The sequence below is a fragment of the Rhinoderma darwinii genome, chromosome 1 (assembly GCF_050947455.1).
Source record: "Rhinoderma darwinii isolate aRhiDar2 chromosome 1, aRhiDar2.hap1, whole genome shotgun sequence".
Taxonomy (NCBI): Eukaryota; Metazoa; Chordata; class Amphibia; order Anura; family Rhinodermatidae; genus Rhinoderma; species Rhinoderma darwinii.
In genome coordinates this window covers 158,281,090-158,305,709 of record NC_134687.1, presented here as the reverse complement: position 1 = coordinate 158,305,709, position 24,620 = coordinate 158,281,090, and the positions used below count along the sequence as shown (strand labels likewise).

Sequence of the window (24,620 nt, the reverse complement as noted above, 5' to 3'; positions counted from 1 at the left end):
AAGACAGTTAAAGTGGTATAGTGGCAGTGGCCAGCTGGTGTGAAGGACAAAAAGGGAGTGTTTGTCCACGTGGAGGCTTATAGAGCCTATTTACAAAGCAGCCACCATCTTAACCCCTTCCCGCACTTTGGCGTAAATGCACGTCCAGGTGAGGGGTAACTTCACGCACCTGGACGTGCCGTTACGTCCGCGCTTTAACAGTTAACTGCTGCGCGGCGCTACACCGCAGCGGCGGTTAACTGTGCAGGGTGTCTGCCTTGCTCTGTGTGGCCGATCACCGGCCCATCGCCGCTCATTTTGGCAATAAACCCCTTAGATGCGGCGGTCGATTGCCGCATTTAAGAGGTCTAGGCAGCGCCCAAATGCGTTTTCAGAGGCTGGCGATACTTGTCACGTAAAAAAAATTAAAAAATAAGAAGTCAAAAAAACAAAATGCCAGAATCATAATTTTTTTTTGGGTCACCACCCCTTCCAAAATATACAATAGAAAGTGATAAAAAAAATAAAATACATAGCATGTACGCCAAAATAGTACCAATAAAAACTACAACCCGTCCCGCAAAAAAATAAAAAACATAAAAATAAAAGCCCTTACACAGCTTTGACTGAAAAAAAAAAAAATCTAATAAAATAAAAAAGTTATGGCTAATGAAAAAAAACATTTGACCACATGCTAGGTATTACCGTACTCGGGAGAAGTTGCTTTACAAATGTTGGTGTGCTTTTTCCTCCTTTATCCTTTGTGAAATTGAAAAAAAATTCAACATTTTTGTGGAAATAATGTTGATATTCATTTTCACAGTCTAATTTTAAGGCCCTGTTCAGTTTTTTTACGAGTTTTTTGATGTGGAAACCGCTCCGAAAAACTCGTCAAAAATGGGAGTTGGACGAGTTCTTTTTACCGCGAGTAAAAAAAAAAACGTGTCGCGGTAAAAAGCAGCGACATGACCCATCTTGAGGCGGTTTCCGCCACCAAAACCCCATTTCAATCAGTCAGAAAGGGTAAAAAAAAAAAAAAAAAAAAAAAAACACCTTGACGAGTTTGTCAAACCACTGTGCAAAAAACGTCTGGAGCAGTTTTTGCAGGAGGAATTTTCCTCCTGCAAAAAACTGTGTGAACACAGCCTAATAAAGTCTGCAAAAGACCTGTGGGGTCTAAATGCTCACTATACCCCTAGATAGATTCCTTAAAGAGGCTCTGTCACCAGATTTTGCAGCCCCTATCTGCTATTGCAGCAGATAGGCGCTGCAATGTAGATTACAGTAACGTTTTTATTTTTTTAAAACGAGCATTTTTGGCCAAGTTATGACCATTTTTGTATTTATGCAAATGAGGCTTGCAAAAGTACAACTGGGCGTGTTGAAAAGTAAAAGTACAACTGGGCGTGTATTATGTGCGTACATCGGGGCGTTTTTACTTCTTTTACTAGCTGGGCGTTCTGATGAGAAGTATCATCCACACGCTGTGACGTCACTTCCCCAGGTCCTGCATCGTGTCAGACGAGCGAGGACACATCGGCACCAGATGATTCTGCAGCAGCATCGGCGTTTGCAGGTAAATCGATGTAGCTACTTACCTGCAAACGCTGATGCTGCTGCAGAATCAACTGTAGCCTCTGGTGCCGATGTGGCCGACACGATGCAGGACCTGTGAGTGACGTCACAGATCTGCACTGCCAGAAGCTGGGCGTTGGATGATACTTCTCATCAGAACGCCCAGCTAGTAAAAGAAGTAAAAACGCCCCGATGTACGCACATAATACACGCCCAGTTGTACTTTTACTTTTCAACACGCCCAGTTGTACTTTTGCAAGCCTCATTTGCATAAATACAAAAATGGCCATAACTTGGCCAAAAATGCTCGTTTTTTTTTAAATAAAAACGTTACTGTAATCTACATTGCAGCGCCTATCTGCTGCAATAGCAGATAGGGGTTGCAAAATCTGGTGACAGAGCCTTTTTAAGTGGTGTAGTTTCCAAAATGGGGTCACTTTTGTGTGGTTTCCACTGTTTTGGCCTCTCAGGGGCTTTGCAAATTCGACATGGCACCGAAAACCATTTCAGCTAAATTTGAGCTCCAAAAGCCAAATGGCGCCCCTTCTCTTAAGCCCCACTGCGGGTACAAACAGCAGTTTATTACCACATATGGCATATTTACGTAAAATTGTTGTACAAATGTTGGGGTGCTTTTTCTCCTTTATTCCTTGTTAAAAGGTCTACGTTTTTTCAGGGAAAAAAAAAAAAAAGTAGATTTTCATCTTCACATACTGAGGCCTCATGCACACGTACGTATTTTTTTCTTCCCGTAAATACCGGTCCTTGGTCACACGTTTTCGACCCGTATTGCACTAGTATTTACGGACCCGTGCCCGTAAATACAGGTCCAGGGGTCACCAGTATTCCACTCGTATTTATGGGCACGTTTTCGCTGCAAAATTGCACTGCACTAATCGGCAGCCACTTCTCTCTCTCTCAGTGCAGGATAAAGAGAAGGGGCAGCCCTCTCCGTAGTAAAAGTAAAAGAAATTCATACTTACCCGGCCGTTGTCTTGGTGTTGCGTCCCTCTTTCGACATCCAGCCCGACCTCCCCGGATGACGCGGCAGTCCATGTGACCGCTGCAGCCTGTGATTGGCTGCAGCGGGTCACATGGGCTGAAAAGTCATCCCGGGAGGCCGGACTGGAGGAAGAAGCAGGGAGTTCTGGGTAACTATGAACTTTTTTTTTTTTACACGTTGATCTAGATTGTGATCGGTAATCACTGTCCAGGGTGCTGAAAGAGTTACTGCCGATCATTTAACTCTTTCAGCACCCTGGACAGCGACTATCCCCTGACGTCGCCTAGCAACGCTCTCGTAATTACGGGTGCACACACGTAGTCACCCGTAATTACGGGAGCCCCATAGACTTCTGGGACTGCCCGTGCCGTTATAACGGCATGAAATAGGACATGTTCTATATTTTTCAACGGCACGGGCACCTTCCCGTAAGCATACGGGGAGGTACGCGTGGCCAATAGAAGTCTATGGGCCCGTAATTACAGCCCGTGATTACGTTAGTGTGCATGGGGCCTAATTCAAATAAATTTATCAAAAAAAACTGGAGTTCCAAATGCTAACTATACCCCAAGATAAATTCCTTGAGGGGTGTAGTTTCCTAGATTGGGGGGGGTCTTTACTGTTTTGGCACCACAAGACCTCTTCAAACCAGACATGGTGCCAAAATATATTGTAGTTGATTCTGGTGATCCTTTGCTTCGGAGGCCGGTGTTTTAGTCCATTACCCCACTAGGGCCACATGTGGGATATTTCTAAAAACAGCAGAATCTGGGCAATATGGAGTTGCATTTCTCAGGTAAAACCTTCTGTGGTACAGTTTAAAAAAATATATATATATATATATATATATATATATATATACATACATACACACACACACACACACACGTATAAGGGTATGTTCACAAGCAGTAGAGAAATAAGTCTGAAAATACGCAGCTGTTTTCGCCTGAAACAGCTCGATTCAGAAGTTGTTACTTACGTTTTTTGCGGCGCATTTTACGGACGTTATTGGAGCGGTTTTTCAATGGAGTCAATGAAAAACGGCTCCAAAAAGTCCCAAGAAGTGACATGCACTTCTTTGACGCAGGCGTCTATTTACGCGCCGTCTTTTGACAGTGACGCGTAAAATTACAACTCGTGGTTATCGGATGCCTGCTGCCCTGCATAAATGGTACCCGTCTGTGCCCGACACATGCTGGCGCTGTGGGGCAACGGGGGGGGGAGGAGAGTCTCATATTTGGTGGAGTTGTCCCTCCTTACGGATGTTCTGGGAGGCTGTTCTCCAAATTATATTAGCTGTCACGGTCCCTAGCTCACCCGAGGTGGCCCTTCTATTAATGTTCCCTATGCCATTACCCATTTACAAACACTCTACTTGGCCGCTTGGAGGAGGTGTCTAAGTCAGTTATTCCAAGTAGGTGGCGAACGGCGGTCCCTCCACTGCTGGATGAGTGGTTCCAGGAGGTAGCCTTATTGCAGCGAATGGAGCACCTTCTGGCCCATGCTGCTGCTGCTTCTACCAGGTACAAGGACACTTGGTCTCCATGGCTTATGTTCCTTTCTTCCTCCACCTACCGGAATGCGGTGACTTGAGATACACTGCATATCCTCTCCCATGAGACTTCCTCGGGGCGGGGACTTCATACAGATGTGCGGGGGTTTGCTTGCTCCAATCATGTTTCTGCAAGGTTCTTAGCTGCTTCTTATTTACTCATGACAATCCGGACTGGAGTCCAGGCTCACCATGAACCCCCCTCCCTTGTCTCTTTGTGCTTGTTTGTTTCCCATTCTATCTTCTCCTTCCCTTCTTGTGTCTGTCTTAAGTGGTCATCGGCTTCCTGTGATTGCCCACTATTGCCATTGCATTTTAGGACGTATGGGACGCTGAACTGTGGTATTTTTATTTTCGCTCTTAAGCAATGCTCCTTTCTCATACGCTTTCTTAGACTCCTACGGTACTTTGCTTTTCTATAGGATGTGATGTTCACCCTCATGTTTCGGCTGTGCCCTCATCTGTCACGTTTCTCTATTTCTGGGGACACATTTTCCCGAATTGTGATTGTACCGGTTTGTATTAAAACCAATTAAAAAAAAAAGAAACTTTGAATTTGGGAAAAAAATAAAATTAAAATTACACCTCATGGGAACAGAACATCGTCAAACCCATTGAAAGCAATGGGCACATGTTTGTAGGCGTAATGGAGCAGTTTTTTACATTTGTAAATTTCACCTGTACTTTGCTTTAATTCCTGTGAAACGCCTAAAGGGTTAACACTTTCTGAATGCTGTTTTGAATACTTTGAGAGGTGCAAAGTATAATATATATATATATATATATATATATATATATATACCTCAAAGCCACTTCAGAACTGAACTGGTCCCTGAAAAAATATGCATTTGAAATTTTCTAGAAAATATGAGAAATTGCTGCTAAATATAAGCCTTGTAACGCCCTAGAAAAAATAAAATGTCCAAAAAAAATATGCAAACAAAAGTAGGCATATGGGAAATGTTAACTAGTAACTATTGTGTGGTATTACGATCTGTTTTACAAGCAGATACATTTAAACTACGAAAAATTCACATTTTTGCAAATTCTCTAAATCTTGGTATTTTTTTACAAATAAATATTGAATTTATCGATCACATTTTTTCACTAACATAAAGTACAATATGTCACGAGAAAACAGTCTCAGAATCGCTTGGATAGGTAAAAGCATTTCAAAAGTTAAATACCACATAAAGTGACACGTCAGATTTGAAAAACCAGGTTCGTCCTGAAGGCCAAAACAGGCTCAGCCCTGAAGGGGTTAAAAGGGCACTAGACCCAAAGTATGCAGTGATGGCCACCATCTTAAAGGGGACCTGTCAAGCCTTCTAACATAACCAGCTGGATAACTTACCAGCGGCTGCAAGCACGGAGTACAGTGCCGTTTTCTTTGTGCCCAACTCACTCAAATCATGATTTATTTATATATTAGTAATATGTTGAGCAGGTCACTATCTGATGCGCAGTTAAATATATGTGTGAGACACAGCCCTTTTACACTGGCTGATAAATCAGACGAAAGAGCGCACGTTCGAACACTTCTTGATTATTGACCGCCGTAAACAGGGCAGCAGATCAGCCGATAAACAAGAAAATGCCCATTTGTCAGCTGATCGGATCTTTTAACTGGGCAAATAAGAAAATAAAAATAAATAAAAAGGTAGTCGACTGAACATTCTCACGTGTTAACAGGCATGTGTACACGACAGCGCAAAATACGGAGCTGTTTTCAAGGGAAAACAGCCCCTGATTTTCAGACTTTTTTGAGCAACTCGCGTTTTTTTCGGCTGTTTTTAGAGCTGTTTTCCATAGTCGAGAAAACGGCTCCAAAAACATCCCAAGAACGGTCCTGCACTTCTTTTGACGAACCGTCATTTTACGTGCCGTATTTTGACAGCGATGCGTAAAATGACAGCGCGTCTGCACAGAACATCGTAAGACCCATTGCAAGCAATGGTTCGATGTTTGCCGACGTATTGGAGCCGTCTTTTCAGGTGTAAGTCGAGGCGTAAAACGCCTCCATTACGTCTGAAAAGAGGTCGTGTGCACATATCCTAAGGAAACCTTCGTGCAATCGTTTGGTTACACACCGTACCAATAAATGCTCAATGGTAATAGAGCTAAAGAGCATTGATCCACTTACTATAATGGCGATCAGCTCTTCTTACAGGCAAAAACCATTTGTTCTCTGGATTCCCAGACACTAAGGCATTATCCAATAGTAACAAGCAAATATATTACACAGATCTGGAGAATTACTGCCCAAAATAGCAACATGTTACTTTTACAGAAAACACCCACAATGGAAAATGCTTCTGACACAATGGCTTTTCCAACAAGACCTCAAACACCCAGACATGGAAATACTACGAATAAATCCGTGCCTCTTCTCAAATACAGGGAATGATACATTTTTATTTTTTGTAGAATAGATTCTAGATGGAAGATAAATAATAAAAATGCATGCTCAAAAGCAAACTACAGTATATAACTGAAAATCAAATGTGAACGTGGATTAAATGTGCTAGCACACCAAGCAAGGTAACTGAAACCACACACCCCCCCCCCCCCCCCATAACTTCTTTACTGGATGAATTTATTAATTGTATACAGATCCCAGAGTCAGAGACTAGGCCTGAACTTGGATACACAGTAACTTCTGCCATGTGGTGCACACTGAAGACTACTGTGCAACTTTTTTTTTTCTTCTCCCCAATGAAATTACAAAAAATTTCTACTGGTGCGACTATCCCAATAGTATCACATTGTGCAAAAATTTCAGGCACAACTTTTTGCCACTGACACATTCTGGTCATATTAGGTAGCAGAGCTCGTATAATAAAGGGTATACAGATCATAGAGGTAGTGCTTTGGGGCACTTGGAGAGTAGGTTCCATACCTTTGCTGATGGGTGGTGACAACTTGTGTAGGACTTCTCTCCTGAGAAACTGCATTGTTAGCAAACAAGGGGGTGACTAACTGACCCATGGAAAGGGCGGGAAGGTGAAACTAACACTAGGTTCTTCTGTCCTGGGCGGCAAAACTCGGCACTCTAAAGGGAACCCTTTTTGATCTTTGCTATGGGGTCCCTCTTATGTGGCCACTGTTGAGTAACCATGCATTCCTATCACTGCCATCATTGTGGGTGTAAATTTTAGCCCATCTTTTTTTGTTTCTTTAGCCTAGAAACGCTGCCATTTCCATTCAATTAGATTTGTCCTTTTTTCTCATATGCAGGTTTATCAAGAGATATTGGATAGCAAACAATCCATAAAATAAGTAAATATTTGCAGGGTATATTCCCACGCAGGATGCAAATTATAAACAAGCGAGATTAAATCTACTTTCATTAAGACAACACCCATACACAGATGCTTCTGTTTGTTAAAGGCAGGTACTCCACGGCAATAGATTGACACAAGCCCACTCACACTACAAAGAATTGCGATTCCACGCAAAAGCAAAGGGTAATGTTCAATCTCAAGAAAAACACTGGTAAATCGTTCACAAAAATCTGCTCATATTGCTGAGGGAACTCTGCAGTTTTACCTGTGAATCCAGTGTTAAACATTGATTACAGCAAAGTACATGCTGCGGATTTGAAAGTCGCACTGCAGAAAACTTTCACCACGACTTTGCAGGTTTTTTTTCCGCAGTGTGGACATGAGATTTTCTAAATCTCATTCACTATGCTGCCGCTGTAAATGCTGCAGAATTTCTGCAGCATTTCCTCTACGTGGGAACCCGGCCTAAGTCTATGGGGTCGCATGACAGGTTAGCGATTTCACGATTGCTCAAGGAGAAACAAAAGTGTTGGATTTGGATTTTCTGTGAATGTTGTAAATTGCATGAGATCTCTCTTCCCCTAGGGTTCTATTGAAATCGCAATCTTAAATTATATATATATTTTTTAAACTAAGGCTGTGCTCCCATGTGGCGTAAATGCTGCGGAATTTCTGCAACTTTCTATTCCGCCACAAAACTCAGAAAAAAAAAAAAAAAACCTACACTTGTCACCAGGCCTTGTCATAGCGACGTTCTTCGATCAGGCTGGCCTCCTGGGATGACGTTTAATCCCGTGTGACTGCTGCAGCCAATCTCAGGCAGGACTGCACGTCAATGGAGGGATACGTCACCATGACTACGGCCTGGGTAAGTATGAACTTTTTTTTTTTTTTTTTTTTTACAGCGCTGCTTACCGCAGCAGAAATTCCTATAGAATTTCAGATAGAATATGCTGCGGGTTAAAGGTCGGATAAGCTGTATAGTTTTACGCAGCGATTCCGACCTGTGGAAACCAATCCTATGAAATTGCATGCGGTTTTTTGCGCCAATCTCACGACATCAAAATACGAATCCACCGCAAAAATTGCAACTCCAGAAGAATTTTTTTTTTTTTAAAAAGAAATAAATATTGTACTTAACCAGAACGCTCTCCTCATTCCAGCAGTCCAGCCTTCTGGGATGAGGTTTCATCCCATGTGACCACTGTAGCCAATCACACGCTGCAGCGTCACATGGCCTGCAACGTCATCTTGGGAGGTCGGACTACTTGCAGAAAACGTGGCAAGCATGGTGGGTTTTTTTTTACCCCAGCACCGCATTCTGCAGTGGAAATCCCTGTTCGAAAAACCGCATCACAATGTGGATTTTCAGATGGAAAGTGCTGCGGGTTCCAGGTCGGATGCGCTGCGCAGTTTTTATGCAGCGTATCCGACCAGTGGGAACCCAACCTAATACCAGGCCCTGGGACCAACATCAAAAGGTCATACAGAGCTCAGGGCATCTTTTCCACCAGTGTAGCACTAGGAAATTTAGATTTTTTAAAAACCCCATTCACACAATTTGGTAAGAAACAAAAAAAAAATACCCTGAATGTTTCCATTGCACACTGTTGTCTTTTGAAACTGCAGCATGCCATTTCTGTTGAGGCGTTAGGCTAAATGCACACATTGCGAAATTTGGCGCAGAAAACATGTATCAAAACCGCAGGTAGTTCCGCTGGTAAAATTTGCACCTAATAATGCATTTTTTTGATGCGATTTTTACATTTTGATGCGGAAATAGGCACATTTTTATGCTGCAGATTTTGGTGCATGTTTTCTTTTTATTTATTTTTTAGACTAGTCAGATACAATTCGCAATCGGAAACGCAAGATGAATTGACAAGCTGCGGATTTTAAGAAACACAGCACAGGCCAATTTACATGCAGAAAAAAAAAAAAAAAAAAAAGTAGAAGAATCTCTTGAAATCTCATTCACTTTGCTGTTACGCTCCAAATTTAACGCATAAAAATACGCATCATGTGCATTTGCAGTTGTTTTGAAGACCATGAGAAATACAAACTGCAACTGAAGAACCACATGCGCAATTATCACATTTTTATGTCCAGCGTAACTTAGCCACAGGATATATTACACAACTACTGTGGAGGGGGCTGCCACCAAATTTTGACCAGGGACCGTCATAACCCTTGATATCATCTCAACACTAGAATTCTACATTCCTCATGCAAGCTTTGGGAAAGGCTTCCTTGATTCAATCCTACCATAGGCACAAAATAAATGGTCATTCCATACCAGGCTTGTATTTTTCAGGAGTCCTAAGGATCAGTATAGGTAAACCATCAATTATATATGTGCCTAGATTCCCAGCTGCTATTGGAGAAAAAAAAAAATGCTGGTTATGACCTAGATCAAGGAATACTTATTTTATTTATTTATTTTTTAAATGTGGCATAGTCAAGGAGGACCTTTGTGTTTTCCCTGCCAAATTTTGCTTATTTAAAAAAAAATAAAATAAAAAAAAAATAGCAGTCTAGGATTAAGGAAAAGGACCTGCCTTTTTTCAGAAACAGCGCTACTTTAGCTTCTGGTTGTGCCTGGTACTGCAGTTCAGCCCTATTTACTTGATTAAGGATGAGCTACAAAGCCCTATGGACGGGCACAGCTCTGGAAAAAAAAATAAAAAAAAAATCTATAAAAGATATTAAAAAAAACAACTTTGTTTTTCTTACCTTTAACATGCCCTTTAAGGAAATATCTACCCAGTTATTTTATAGACAACCATAATCCTGCTCAACTACCACAAAAACGTTCCTGTCCCGGCAATCAAAATTCAGAGAACTCCAGCTTTTAGGGTGGTTTGCATTGCCCTACCTAACACCTCAGAGAATTCAGATTTAAAAAATTAAAAAAAAACTAAAAATAAAAAAAACTCCTTAAAAACAAACAAAGAAAAACAGTTCCTGTGGTAAAGGTAAGCAGTATTTCATTATCAAATCAAACAAGTATTTGTTTCCATCTTCCATTATTTACAAGGTAATGAGGAAGGCTCTGCTGGAGTACTGTTTCTATAGAAGACAAGTACTGATGGGGTTACTGATCGCAGCAAGCTAGCCGTCATACCACCAGGAACATTGCCCTAGTTACGGAGCTCGGCCTCCTTTTAGTGGTTTTTTTATTGGGTGGGTTCTCTACGGAGAAGGAAATTTTTTCTGTAAAGAGGAAAGAGCAAACTGAACACGTCAACATGTGTAGAGCTCTCAGACGTCTTGTATGCAGGAGGAAATCATGTGGTTATGACAACACATTACAGAACTAGGAAGCTCTGTGGAAAAAAACATGAAGTTAAACAGAATTTCCATCTAACTGAACTATAAGCATAAGGCCTTATTCACACAAGTGTGTTAAACATCCGTGTGACGGCCTATATAAGTCAATGTAATAAGTAATAAAGTAAAAGGCAGCTCACCTTTGCCATTTTGTTCCTGAAGTATTTTCTGAGGCTGCAGAGAAAGACAAATCGGAAATGTTAAAGAAAATCTGCTACGGCTACCGGATTAAAGCGAGGCCATGGATTAAAGCCTACACTTGTGGAATATAACCAGCTGTGAGACAATAGTTCCAATATGCAGAGCGGCTTCTTAACAGGAAACTCCTCAGATAACGCCAGGACAGGAAGGATATAGGTTAATAAGCAGCACAGTCTTAGGCCCGAGCAGAGCCCACCCCACAGAAAACAAGAAATCCTCCAGCGTATTGTGTTCAGGAGAAACCGGAGTTACATTACAGTAATATGACTCCTACATGGAGAACCGTCAAGCTACCTTGTGTTCTAGTCAAAGGCATTGCTCGCTTACAATATCCTAAACACCTGCTAAAACTGAATCAGCGTTCACGTCATCCTCATTATCAGGACTTTTTTCTGTCTAGATATTTTACTCAAATCTGGAATATTTTCCTAGGCAAATTAAAGATTTGCATTGCAGTTCATAGGAAACTCTTGGCAGATTGTGAAGTGCTACTATTTTTGCTATTCGTATTAGTTGCTACCAAAGCTGTGACCAATGGAACACATTTCCATTGATCTGAAAGAACCATTTTGTTACCACAGACATATTGATTACCAGCGCAAGACCGAAAGATCGGTCATTGTGGCTAAATTACGGCATCGGTGCATCTATTTCCCATCAGGGCAACCACTCTATAGATGCCCCATTAGTGCATATGAACGTCAGAGGTTGGACCCTCTATGTAACAGAACGCTCTGGCGGACCCAGCGTATACTTGCATCCTTCATGGACTTGCCGGCATAGAACGATGCATGCTGCAAGGGAAATGCGGGACTTCAGACCTGAGAAGTCTTTAGCTAGTATCTCTTTGAAAAGGGATTGACTTCATGAGAAATCCCCTTTAAAGGGGTAATCCCACCACAGCAACTTATCACCTATACGCTGTACCTGGCCATCTCCAGCAGTCCCATAGAGACTGAGTGGAATGGCAGCGCATATCCAGCGGTGGGACCCCCAGCAATCAAACACTTATTGCCTATCCCATTGATAGGTGATAAATTGTTGTGGTGGGATAACCCCTTTATGCATTACTTCTAAGTTATACCGCAGTTTCATGGAAAGTAAAACAGGTGAAGCACATGGTTTCTATCAGCTTTACCCGTACTCGCAGCAAACCACCGGCAGATTTTCCCATGTGATTCTCTGCCGCACAACCGCTACATATACAAGCAGCCTTAAAGGGGCTCTCTGGTAATATATAAAAAGGTACTTTCACGCTGCTTTTGGTGCAGTGTAGCAAATCGCAGCAAAACCTAGGCAACTGCTGCCGACATTTATATGGAGTTTTTGCCACAGTTTTTTTGCACCCCAACACTTAGGGCTTATTCAGATGAACGTTAAATAAGTCCATGCAACGCGTGTGATTTTCACGCGCCTCGCACGGACCTATATTAGTCTATGGGGCCGTGCAGACAGTCCGTGATTTTTACGCAGGGCGAATCCGCTGCGTAAAACTCACGATATGTCCGTTCTTTGTGCATATTTCGCGCATCACGCATCCATTGAAGTCAATGGGTGCGTGAAAATCACGCACACAACACGGAAGCACTTCCATGGGACGCGCGTGATTCGCGCAGCAGCAGTGAAAAGTATGTTTGGAAACAGAAAAGCACCACGTGCTTTTCTGTTTACAAACGGAATGTCATAATGATGGCGGCTGCGCGAAAAGCACGCAGCCACGCACCATATGATCATGACACACGGAGCTGTTAAGGGCCTTTTGCGCACGCAAAACGCCACATTTTTGTTGCATGCGCAAGATGCACGCGCTCGTGTGAATCCAGCCCCACTGTTAAAATTCAACCCCTTTCAGGGATTTCGGAAACCACGACTGCACTAGGGGAAGAGGTGCAGTGTTCACAGATGAACCCTGGAGGAAGACCGATTTTTTTATGTCCGATATACGCATGGCAGGGCATAGTGTCAGCCCATTTGCTGAACAGTCAAATAATGTTGAAATATCTTTTTGGCTGTACATGAGCTTGATCATATTAGAAGAATGCGTCCAGTATAACATCCAGGTTATAATATTGCCTTTTGTACTATTATGTTTATTCGCGTAGGGGATAGTTCAGCAAAACAATATTGTTTTGGGGGTGCTTCTTTGCCACCTTAATTCTAGATCTTATTATGGATCGCTCTTTGGGTTTACTATATATAGTGGTTTTAATAGAAAGAAAAATTACTTTTCTATAGCTGGATGTGCGTGCGTCTTGATTTTGCCCTGCTTTGGTGTTCCTTTTGTGCACAGTGTTCATATATGATCATCAATGGATATGGGAAAGACTCACAAGAATAAATATGGCCCCTCCCTGGATTCACAGTCCCAAGATTGGAGATTAGAACCAAAATTTTAAAAGCTAGCCATACACAGCGACAATTATTCACAATCTGGAGTCTGGTAAGAAGACGTTAATAGGCCACAGTAATTACATTTATAGGTCACAATTGGCTCGAAAAACTACTAAACTGTTAGGCTGGATTCACACGAGCACATTACGTCCATAATGGACGGAACGTATTTCGGCCACAAGTCCCGGACCGAACACAGTGCAGGGAGCCGGGCTCCTAGCATCAGTTATGTACGATGCTAGGAGTCCCTGCCTCTCCGTGGAACTACTGTCCCGTACTGAAAACATGATTACAGTACGGGACAGTTGTCCCGCAGCGAGGCAGGGACTCCTAGCATCGTACATAACTATGATGCTAGGAGCCCGGCTCCCTGCACTGTGTTCGGTCCGGGACTTGTGGCCGAAATACGTTCCGTCCATTACGGACGTAATGTGCTCGTGTGAATCCAGCCTTAGGATAAGCTTGAAGTTCAACAACTATGAAAGTACAACATTGCTGTTAGTTTCAATGACATTGGCACTATGCCACTACAAAATTACACAATAGAGTGCCCCCGTCTATAGGGGCCGACAGACTTACTGCCCTCAAATCGACACAATACCTGTAGGGGATACTTACGGATGTGTATTCCAAGTCACAAGGAGGGAGATAGATGCTCCTTATCAACCAAGGCTGCAGAAAGCAAGAGAGCCGGACACAGCCCAGAGTAGAGTAGAGTAGAAGAGAAGAGAAGTGATCCCTCCCTGACACACCCAAGATCCTAGCACTGCCCTCACTTCTCAGTCATACTAACATTTCCAGCCCTTTTTAACTAGTTAAGTTACATTTGGGAGTTTTCATTTGTCTGCTTAAAAAGGCTGCTCTCTTGTACAAGACATGTCTGTAGAGTCATTTGTTTTAATGTAGCAACAGGCTACACTTTTCCCAAAGGCTAAATTCACACAGGGACGTTGAATATAGCAGAGAAACGTATCATCCAAATCACATTAAAAACACATACTACTAATTTTGCAGTGATTTTTTTTTTCTAAAGGAGTTAATAATATTCTCAGAACTGTTCCTATAGAAAAAACATTTTGAATAATCCACCATTAAAGCATTAGGTATAAAGCACGACGAAGCATCTGCTGTGTTTGTGAGGATCTCCCCCCAGGCCTCCTGCGTCTGCCCATGGCCTTCCCTGCACTGGCCCCTGCTCCCAGCCACTGCCAGAATAATCCTGCCTACTGGAGCCCCCACCGTCACTCTCATAGGTTATGTTCACTTGAATGAGGATGCCTAGTGACTGAAAATTACACTTACAACAACCCCCAATATTCACTCTAAGGTCTCATGCCCACTTCAGTTACTTTCTTCAGGGTGCTTTTATCTGATAGCACCCTGACACCTTCATTTCTAAGGGGCCATGCACACTTCTGTTGTTTTGACGGTTCCGTTCATCCGTTCCGTCAAAAGTAGAACCTGTTCTACATTTGTCCGTCGTTCAGTGACCGTGGGGCCCATTGAAGCCTATGGGTCCGTCAAAAACACGGACGGCACACGGAAGGCACCCGTGTGCCATCCGTTTTTCACTGATCCGTTACCTAGCAACGGCAGGGCGTGCCAAAGTTCCCTGCATTCAACACACAAGATGGAATTTAACGGACTGTTTAATACGGAAGACAAACAGAAGCAAAGCATGTGACAACGGAAACCACACGGATGTCACAACGGACACATGGATCCATTTTATACGGACGTGAAAACGGTGAGGAATGTGTGCATGAGGCCTTAGGCCACTTCCATACGGCAGTATTAGGTCAGTATTTTGCATCATTAACAAAATCGGCTGTAAAATACGGAGATGTTTTCAAGGGAAAACAGCATCTGATTTACAGCCGCTTTTTATGCATCAGGCGTTTTTTGTTGCATCTTTTATGGCCGTTTTTGGAGCTTTGTTTCTATTGATACAATAAAAAACAGCTCCAAATACGGCTCAAGAAGTGATATGCACTTCTTTTTTACAGGGGCGTTTTTTTACGTGCCGGGGCTCTGTAAAAAAACGCCCCATGGGAACAAAACGCAGTTTTTCCCATTGAAATCAATGGGCAGATGTTTGTAGGTGTTCAGCCTTCATATGTTCAGCCGTTTTTTGGGCCGTTTACGGCCGAAAAACTGCTGAAAATAAGCCGAGTGAACATACCCTAAGCCGTTTTTGATCTTGCGTGTGAACATACCCAGAAGTGGACATGAAAGAAAAAAATTATAGATTTCAAAACTCCTTAAGTTTTTATTCTTTGGAAAATGTAGATGAAAAAGTTTTGTTGAAATATCACTATTAGGCCTTATTCACATGAACGTGTCCGTTTTGCGCATGTAAAAAACGCAGCGTTTTTCTTGCGTTGCAGTTCCGTGTGACATCCGTGTACAGTGTGTGTCTGCGTTTTTTACATGCGTATGTCATCTGTGACGCGTTTTTTATGCCATAAAAATCAACTGAATGAGGTGTTTTTTTTCCCCTCATCATTTCTTTAGCAACTGTTGCGTGAAAAACGCATGGCACACGGATGTGCGTCCGTGTGCTGTCCGTGATTTTCACACACCCATTGACTTCAATGGGTGCGTGATGCGCAAAAAACGCACAAGTATAGGACATGTCGTGAGTTTCACACAGCGGACACACGTTCCATGAAAAACGTCTGAATGGCCCCATTGACTTGCATAGGTCCGTGTGACGTGCGTTATTTTCACGCGCGTAACATGGACGTGAAATACGCTCATGTGAATAAGGCCTTATACGAGGAATTTGAGACTGAAACAAGTGGGAGGACAAGATGGGGAATGTAGATAAGGTAGTAAGAATCCCATAAGCTCTCAAAGGCACGAAAAATGCAAAGAATCCTTTGTATACTTAGTATAAACTTCATACTGAACATACCATTAATTGTATACGATGGCGAGGAATAATACTGTATTTAGTCTTAAGGGTAGTTTCACACACAGTGCTTTGACGCGTTTTTGGTGGCCCTTCTTTCACGACCAGATGCTAGTCGAAAGTCTATAGTCAAATATAAAAAGGTCTATATACATAGCATTTTCGTTTGTGATGGTTCTCTAGTATTTTTGGAGTTAGTGCCGTTTTTCTGAAAATGCTCTAGGTATGGCTTTTTTTTTCCATAGAACCTAAAAAACAGCAGGAAAAACACATACAAAATTACACTAAATAAGAATCGCTACTAAACGCGTGTAAAAAAACACCACAAAAAAAAAAGCTTTAAACAAATTTGTTTTTGACATGAATTTTAAGGCTGAAACACTGCAGAATTTCCCCAACAGAATTCTGTGTGGAAATTCCGCAGCATTTACTGTAGTAGCAAAGTGAATTCGATTTAGCAAATCTCAGGCACACGCTGCAGAAAAAAAATCCAAAGAGTTGTGCGTAAAGTGTTCTGCGGTGCGACTTTCAATTTGGTTCTGGGCTGCGTGCTTGGCCCATAGACTTCAATAGTGAGCATAAATTCTGCAACAGATTCGTTTTTTTACAGTGTTTACGCAGTAAAAACTACTGGAAATCCGCAGGTACACATATACTTGCTATAATCAATGTTTAACACTAAATAGACAGGTAAATCCGGTGCAGAAAAAATGCAGCGTTTCTACAGCAAGATGCGCAGCAAAAACGCACTATTTGTGCGGATTGAGATTCCGCTGCAGATTTTCCATTGTGGAAATTTCGCAGTGTATCCTGGTGAGTGTGGAAACATACGTGAAGGACAGGTTCACATAGGGCGGATACCCTGCGTAAAAGTCCACAGCGTATCCGTCCTGGAAGCCGAAAAACCGCACCAAATTGTGGTGCAGTTTTTCGGGTGGAATGTCGCCTGCGGAAAACAGTGGTTTAATGAAAAACACAACTTTATACTCGCCCCATTCTTCGTTGTGATAGCGACGATTTCTGCTGTTCTCATCCATGGGATGGAGCTGCAGCCAATGCGACCGCAGAAGCAGTCACATGGGATGAAACGTCATCACGGGAGACCGGCCTAAACGGAGAACAGAAGAGTCAATATGACAACGCCGCAAATATTACTATTTGTTGTGGGTTTTACCTCCCCATTAAATTCAATGGGGAATACCCGCAACAGAAAAGCAGCGATTCCAAAGAATACAATTTATGAACAGTTTTTCATCTGAATTTTTACACAGCGTGTGGATGAGATTTGTTCAAATCGTATCCACTCTGCTTCTACTGTAATAATCTGCAGACTTTCCGCAATGAGATCCGTTGTGGAAAATGTGCAGTGTTTACGCTACGTGTGAGCATACCCTAAGGGCATGTTCAGACGTGGCATAATTTTTCCGCTGCAAATGTTGCTGCAAATTCTCGGCAATTATTCAACAAATCTGCAGCAACATTTGCATATTTGACAAGTAATTCAGACGCTGTGGAAATCACAGCAGACTTGTCGCAAATTTCAGTTTTTGCATTGCAATGGCTGAAATCTGCAGTGAAAATCCGCTGCTTCCCCACAGGCAGCCATGCATGCTGCGGAATGAAAATTCTGCACTGCAGCCTAATTTCCGCACTGTTATTTATTTTCCTCAGCGTTTGAACAAAGTTCCCTAAAAAGGTATAGAAAACAATTGAAAAAACGTCTGCTGCAGATTACTGCTGCAGGCTGTCCGCAGTGGAAATCAACAGCAATTCCGCCACGTCAGAACATGCCCCAAGAGATACCTTTATCCAACAAGACCACTCTCACGCAGAGCAGATTTGATTAGCAATTTTCAATCTGATTTTTAAACCAAAACTAGGCGTGCATCAAAAAAGAGAAAAAGTATTAGGGCAAAGCCCCACGTGGCGGAATTGCTCTGGAATTCCGCTGCAGACACTCCGCAGCGTTAATCCGCAGCGGACCCGTTTCCCCATTGCCTTCCACTTCTTTTTAGTAGGCTTCGTTTAGACGAGGCGGAAAATTCCGCTGCGGAGCATAGGCTGCGGTGCGGAATTTGGTGTCCGCAGCATACAATGGTTGTTGCGGACGTGTGGTGGACTGGTTGCGGACTCATTGCGGAAGTTCTCCATTGACTTCAATGGAGATTCTAAATTCCGCAATGAAGTCCGCAGATGTCATGTACATGTTATGTGTGCTGCGGATGCGTATTGGTTTTTTAACATGACATTTCTTCATTCTGGCTGGACCTATGTATTTCTAGATCTACAGCCAGACTGAGGAAGTCAATGTGGCTCCCGTAATTACGGGTGACTACGTGTGTGCACCCGTAATTATGGGAGCGTTGCTAGGCGACGTCAGTAAATAGTCACTGTCCAGGGTGCTGAAAGAGTTAAGCGATCGGCAGTAACTGTTTCAGCACCATGGACAGTGACTACCGATCACAATATACATCAACCTGTAAAAAAAATAGAAGTTCCTACTTACCGAGAACTCCCTGCTTCTTTCTCCAGTCCGGCGGGAGGATGACGTTTCAGTCTAAGTGACGGCTGCAGCCAATCACAGGCTGCAGCGGTCACATGGACTGCCGAGTCATCCAGGGAGGTCGGGCTGGATGCCGAAAGAGGGACGCGTCACCAAGACAACGGCCGGTAAGTATGAAATTCTTTTACTTTCACTAGGGAAAGTGCTGTCCCTTCTCTCTATCCTGCACTGATAGAGAGAAGGGAAGTACTTTCACCTCAATACGCAACGGCCAGTCCGCAGCAATTTACTGCACATTTTGGGCAGATCCGCCACAGAATCTGCAACGCAGATTCTGTGCGGCATTGATGCGGACAGTTGCGGAAGAAAACCGCCACGTGGGGCCATGCCCTTAGCAGGGCGAATACACTGCATAAAAGTACACAGCGTATCCTCCCTGGACCCCACAGGGAATTCTGTGCGAAAATACATGCAAATTGTGCATTTTGGTGAGGATCTTTAGGCTTAATATGTACGCTAAACCCAGCCTAAGGCCACTTTCACACGGCAGTATTTCGGCCATTGTATTGCATCAGTATTTGTAAACTAAAAGCAATAGTGGGTCCAAAACACGGAGGAGGTGCAAATCTTTACATTATACTTTTACTTTTTGTAGGTTCCACTCCTAGTTTTGGCTTACAAATACTGAAGCAAAATACTGCTCAAAATACTGCCGTGTGAAAGTTGTCTTCGACTCTTTTTTTATTTTTTTAAACGCATGTAAAAAAAGTCATGCGTTCAAGCGTTTTTAATAATGTTTTAAATATGAAGTGTCGGCTTTTCACGTCGGCACTTCAGAAGAATTTTTCTGCCATCGGGCGTGGATCTCCTGAAGACCAGGCTGTTGGTAACAGCCTTGGACTTCAGGGCAACGATTGGAGACCACTAGCAGTAGTCTCCGATTATATTTAACCCTTCAGATGCGGCGCTCAATAGCAAGCACCACATCTGAGTGGTTTGGGAGTGAGGGGGCCGCATCGGAGCGGTTTTCGCGGGCATCACATAATCTGCCTCTGAAGCCAAGGCTGTTAGCAACAGCCCTACACAAACCCTAGAGCTGCCTTTAGAATCTATGAAGGCAAAGACCATGATATTAACCCCCCAGGATGTCCCAGTGAGCTAGGATGCAGTGGCAAAATTGTCTGGGACTTGATGCAGCCTCTGCTGAATTAGGGTATGTGCACACGACAACGCCAATTACGTCTGAAATGACGGAGCTGTTTTCAGGAGAAAACAGCTCCTGAATTTCAGACGTTTTTGCATGTACTCATGTTTTTCGTGGCATCTTTTACGGACGTAATTGGAGCTGTTCTTCATTGGAGTCAATGAAAAACGGCTCCAATTATGTCCCAAGAAGTGTCCTGCACTTCTTTGACGCGGCCTTAATTTTACGCGCCGTCTTTTGACAGCGACGCATAAAATGACAGCTCTTCTGCACAGAACATCGTAAGACCCATTGCAAGCAATGGGCACAGGTTTGCCGACGTATTGGAGCGGTCTTTTCAGGTGTAATTCGAGGCATAAAACGCCTCCATTACGCCTGAAAAGAGGTCGTGTGCACATACCCTAAGGCCTGATTTACACGAGCGTGTGCGTTTAGCGCGCGTAAAACACACAGTGTATTGCGCGCATTGCCATTGCGTTTGGCATGCGTATACGCAGCGTTGTTGCGTTTTTAACGCTCGCGCGACCTGCATTTAAAACGCGCGTAAAAAACGCAGGAGTAGTTAATGCGAGGCCAGCCTACAAATAGGCCGGCTGGCCCAACCCCTGCTTGCTGGGTGAACAGGTTGTGCACCTTATTGCAGCCCCTGCAGAAACCCCAGTGTGTGTTTTAACAGTTGACATGTGTTTTGACTTGCAAGCCACAATTATGCCTTCTCAGTCGCTTGCACGTGTGCTGCTTGCGTGGATGATTTTGCGTCGTTTTGGCGAACGGCGACCCATGCTGCAGCACCAGACGCGTGGAAGAAGTCGCATTTGGGTTCATCCACTTGTGGCCCAACGAACCTCCAAAGGGCACTTTCATACTCTCTATGAGGACTTACGTTGTCACCCCAAAAAATTTAGAGCGTTCTGCCGCATGTCTGTGTCCACATTTGATCTTCTGCTAGCGCACATTCGCCCTGGAATCACCTACCAGAATACCAACATGAGACGCTGTATTTCCCCTGAGGAACGCCTGCTTGTGACCTTGAGGTATGTGTGCACTTGCAATTACTTCTTCAATAACGCTGTCTGTTTTACAAGTCCGCCCTAACATGTGTTGTTTATTGTTTTGGTTTTCTCTTGCCCTTAGATTTCTGGCCACAGGCAATAGTTACCATTCGTTACATTTTGAATTTCTTTTGGGAGTGACCACCATTTCCTTCATTGTGACATCTACCTGTGTTGTGCTTTGGCAGAGATTAAAGACCACGGTCATGCCTCAGCCCACGACAGAACAGTGGCTCCGAATTTCGGAGGGATTTCTTCGAGCAACTCAATTTCCTAATTGTATTGGTGCCCTAGACGACAAACACATTCGTGTGAAGAAGCCCCCACGCAGTGGCTCGCGATACTATAACTACAAACAGTTTTTTTCTATGGTATTGTTGGCCTTGGCGGACACAAATTATTGTTTCACAATTGTTGACATAGGCTCGTATGAAAGCTCTGCTGATGCCCACATATTCCGTTTATCAAGAATGGGTAAACGACTTTGGAATAATCAACTGGCGGTGCCGGAACCTTCCATCCTCCCTGGCTCCAGCGGCCCACCAATCCAATATGTCATAGTTGTGGATGAGGGGTTTGCCCTGACAAGGCAAGTAATGCGGCCTTTTGCAAGAAGGGGCTTGGATGAGCGTCGCCGCATGTTCAATCTCCGCCTAGGCCGAGCTTGAAGATGTGTGGAATGTGCCTTTGGCATTATGTCGAACAGGTGGCGGGTGTTTCTGTCTACAATGCAATTGTCCCCGCAGAATGTGACACGTGTCATACAAGCGTGTGTAGTTCTATATAACTTCTGCCGCATTCATGATGCTACATTTGATGCAGAATATATACTAACACATGCAGCCACCAGCAACACTGTCCCGGCTATTCCACTAGGGAGATCTCTCACATCCGGACTTCGAGTGCGGGAGAGTTTGGCGGCATATTTTGAGAGCCCATCAGGAGCCGCACCATGGGGGCTTGATGTCATTTAAAGGGTCGCATATTTTTTTGCTTTTTCTGTCCACAGGTCCCAAGTGGCCAGTGTTTGTTGTTTTAGGTTAGGGGCTTGTAGTGTTAGGGACTCGCAATACATGAGGACCCTTGACGTGGGTTGCGAGCTTACATCTGTTGGGGTTTGATCGTGCCATTTGCCATTCCTGAAACTGTTTGCATGAGAATGAATTATGGTAGACCAAATTTTAGGCTCCTCCAATCGTGACTGTCCTTTGTGTGGCTATTGTCACATGACAGCACGCCAACTTTCACATCTCTTACAAACAATGGCAAACCCCTAAAGATGAACTAATACCTCATTGAACGTGTGCAAGAATTTTGGGCCAAGCCCAGCAGTGTGTGGGTGTACAGTAAAATACATTTGCGGAAATCATTGTGTGGAGGGGTTTGAAAAAAAAAAACACCACGCAATTGCAACTGTCAACACCCTCGTTTTACTGTTTAGAATGCACATCAAACAAGGGGTGCAAAAGAACACAACAAAATAAAATAAACAACACACCAACATGGTGGAAAACGGATGTGGGCAGACTATAGAGCCCTTCACAAATGTGCGTTGCTCCGCTCAGCCCACAGGCACTTTTACAAGTGATGGTACTGGTGGCCCGGGGAGGAGTATGCGGGCATTTCAGCACCACTATGCTGGCCATGGAGCTGCTGAGCATGTTCCTCTCCAGCATAGTGGTGCTGATGATGGCCCTGGTAACTGGGTCCAGGGAAAGGGGGAGCCATGGGTCGATAATAAGGGTGAGGCCGTGCGCTGGGGGTGGGTGGGTGGTATGGGGCTGGGAAATTGGAAGTGGTGCTAGCCACGGCGAATCCGCGCCACTGCTCGATAGCTGTGAAGCAGTGGTGCGGATTTTGGGGGGGTGTGGTGCAATCTATTAGGGTAATGATGGCCGAGTGGAGGCGTGCCACCCTATCCTCAGGTACCCTCCGCAGCAGGGGAACAATTCCCCGGGCAAAGAAATCCTGCCCGTCCTCGTCGGCCGCTCGACGAAGGTAGTCCAGGACCCGAGAATCCACCTGGGCCCCGGCGGCTGGCTGCTGACTGCGTCGGCGTTTTGGTAGTTGTCGCGAGGGGGGGGGGTTCTCTGGCGGAGAACGTGGGGCCGACTCTACTGGGGCCGGGTCCTGGGGTGTTGGCTCTGGGGTAAGGGGCACCAGTCGACTGCCGGGAGGTTGCGGCCCAGACTCTGGCAGGTCACTCTCCTCCTCGGTGTCGTTCAAATTGTCCGTGGTTCTGTAATTGAAAAACATAATGAGAAACCAATAGTGATCATTGCCCAAAAAAGCTGTATGGCGACCATGACATGTGCAAACAAACATTTTACGCATGCAATAGCACATTTACTTACGAACGCATCTCCATGATGTCCTTGAGGAACATCAGGTTCTTCGTGTACATATAGGGCCGCTTTTGGGAAGCCCCATCCCCACTTCGGCCTCTGTTGCCCATCTCACGGCGGAACTGGTCCCTGCAGCTCCGCCAGCATCTTTTTATATCCAGGACTGTAGGATGAAAAACAAATACATGGTCACACATCCTCCCAGGCGTCCTCCTTGGCCGTGCGGTCGTGGTAGGACTCCGCGCGGGTGTCCCATATTTCGCCCTTCTCCTGCACCAGGCTGATAAGCCTCTCCACATCCAGCCCACGCGGCATGCCTAGAGTTGTCTGGGTGGAGTTTTCAGTCTGGCCCACTCGCAGAGGAAACTCAAGCACTTCCTGGTTTGTGCTTGTTTGGACCAGCTTAATAAAGTCATTTTCATGGACATAACAAGTGATGCGTGAAAAACGCGCATCCAACGCAGGAGCTTCCGTGTGTAATGCGTGTTTTTCACGCACCCATTGACTTCAATGGGTGCGTGATGCGTGAAAAACGCACGAATATAGGACATGTCGTGAGTTTTACGCAACGCACTCGCGCTGCGCAAAATTCACGCACTGTCTGCACTGCCCCATAGACTAATATAGGTGCGTACGACACGCGTGAAAAGCACGCGCGTCGCACGCACGTATATTACGCTCGTGTAAATTATGCCTAAGGGTTATCAGTTATACACTGATAACTTCTATACCAGTTTCCCCTTATACAAGCACATGCATGCCGCTGACACGGGCTTGCAGAACAATCCGCAAAAACAGAAGGGGCTTGCCACAGGAGCTGGTGAGAAAATGCCTGAGAAGGGGGGAATCAAGTGGTCTTTGCAGTGGAAACCTTCTTGCAATAAAATGTAATGATCGCAAGGATGTGTTCATTCAGAGTGACAGTGAGGGAACGTGGTGCCAACTCTGATAAAGAGAAGCCGGCCTGCATCACAGACTATAATAAATTCATGGGGGCAGTGTATTTGTCTGACCAGGCTTTACAGCCATACCTGGTACAAAGAAAATCCCACGCCTGGTATAAAAAGGAGGCCATTCACCTTATTCAGATGGCAACATTCAACAGCTTTGTGCTGTACAAAAAATCAAATGGGCAAAATACTTTTTTAAAAATTTAAAACTTTTATTTGAGTCCCCTGACCCCAGACACAGCCATGAGGTAGAAGATGTCCGACGGCTTGTGGAACGTCACTTTGTATACCCTGTGCCGGCTACTGAAAAAAAAACAATACCCCCAAAAGCGAT

General features: G+C 44.1%; 1 protein-coding gene across 4 annotated transcripts in view; it reads right to left on the bottom strand.

Moving 5' to 3' along the window:
* Window positions 1-14,265, bottom strand: part of ANXA5 (annexin A5) — a 44,762-nt gene extending 30,497 nt beyond the window's left edge. Inside the window, exons 1-2 of one of the 4 annotated variants that reach the window (XM_075860499.1) lie at window positions 13,937-14,265; window positions 10,867-10,900 (exon numbers count right to left, since the gene is read on the bottom strand). In XM_075860499.1, the coding sequence (XP_075716614.1) occupies window positions 10,867-10,875 (9 nt within the window). In that variant the 5' untranslated portion in view covers window positions 10,876-10,900; window positions 13,937-14,265. The other 3 variants (XM_075860502.1, XM_075860501.1, XM_075860500.1) reach the window with 3 other exon arrangements.
* Between the last annotated feature and the right edge of the window lie 10,355 nt (window positions 14,266-24,620).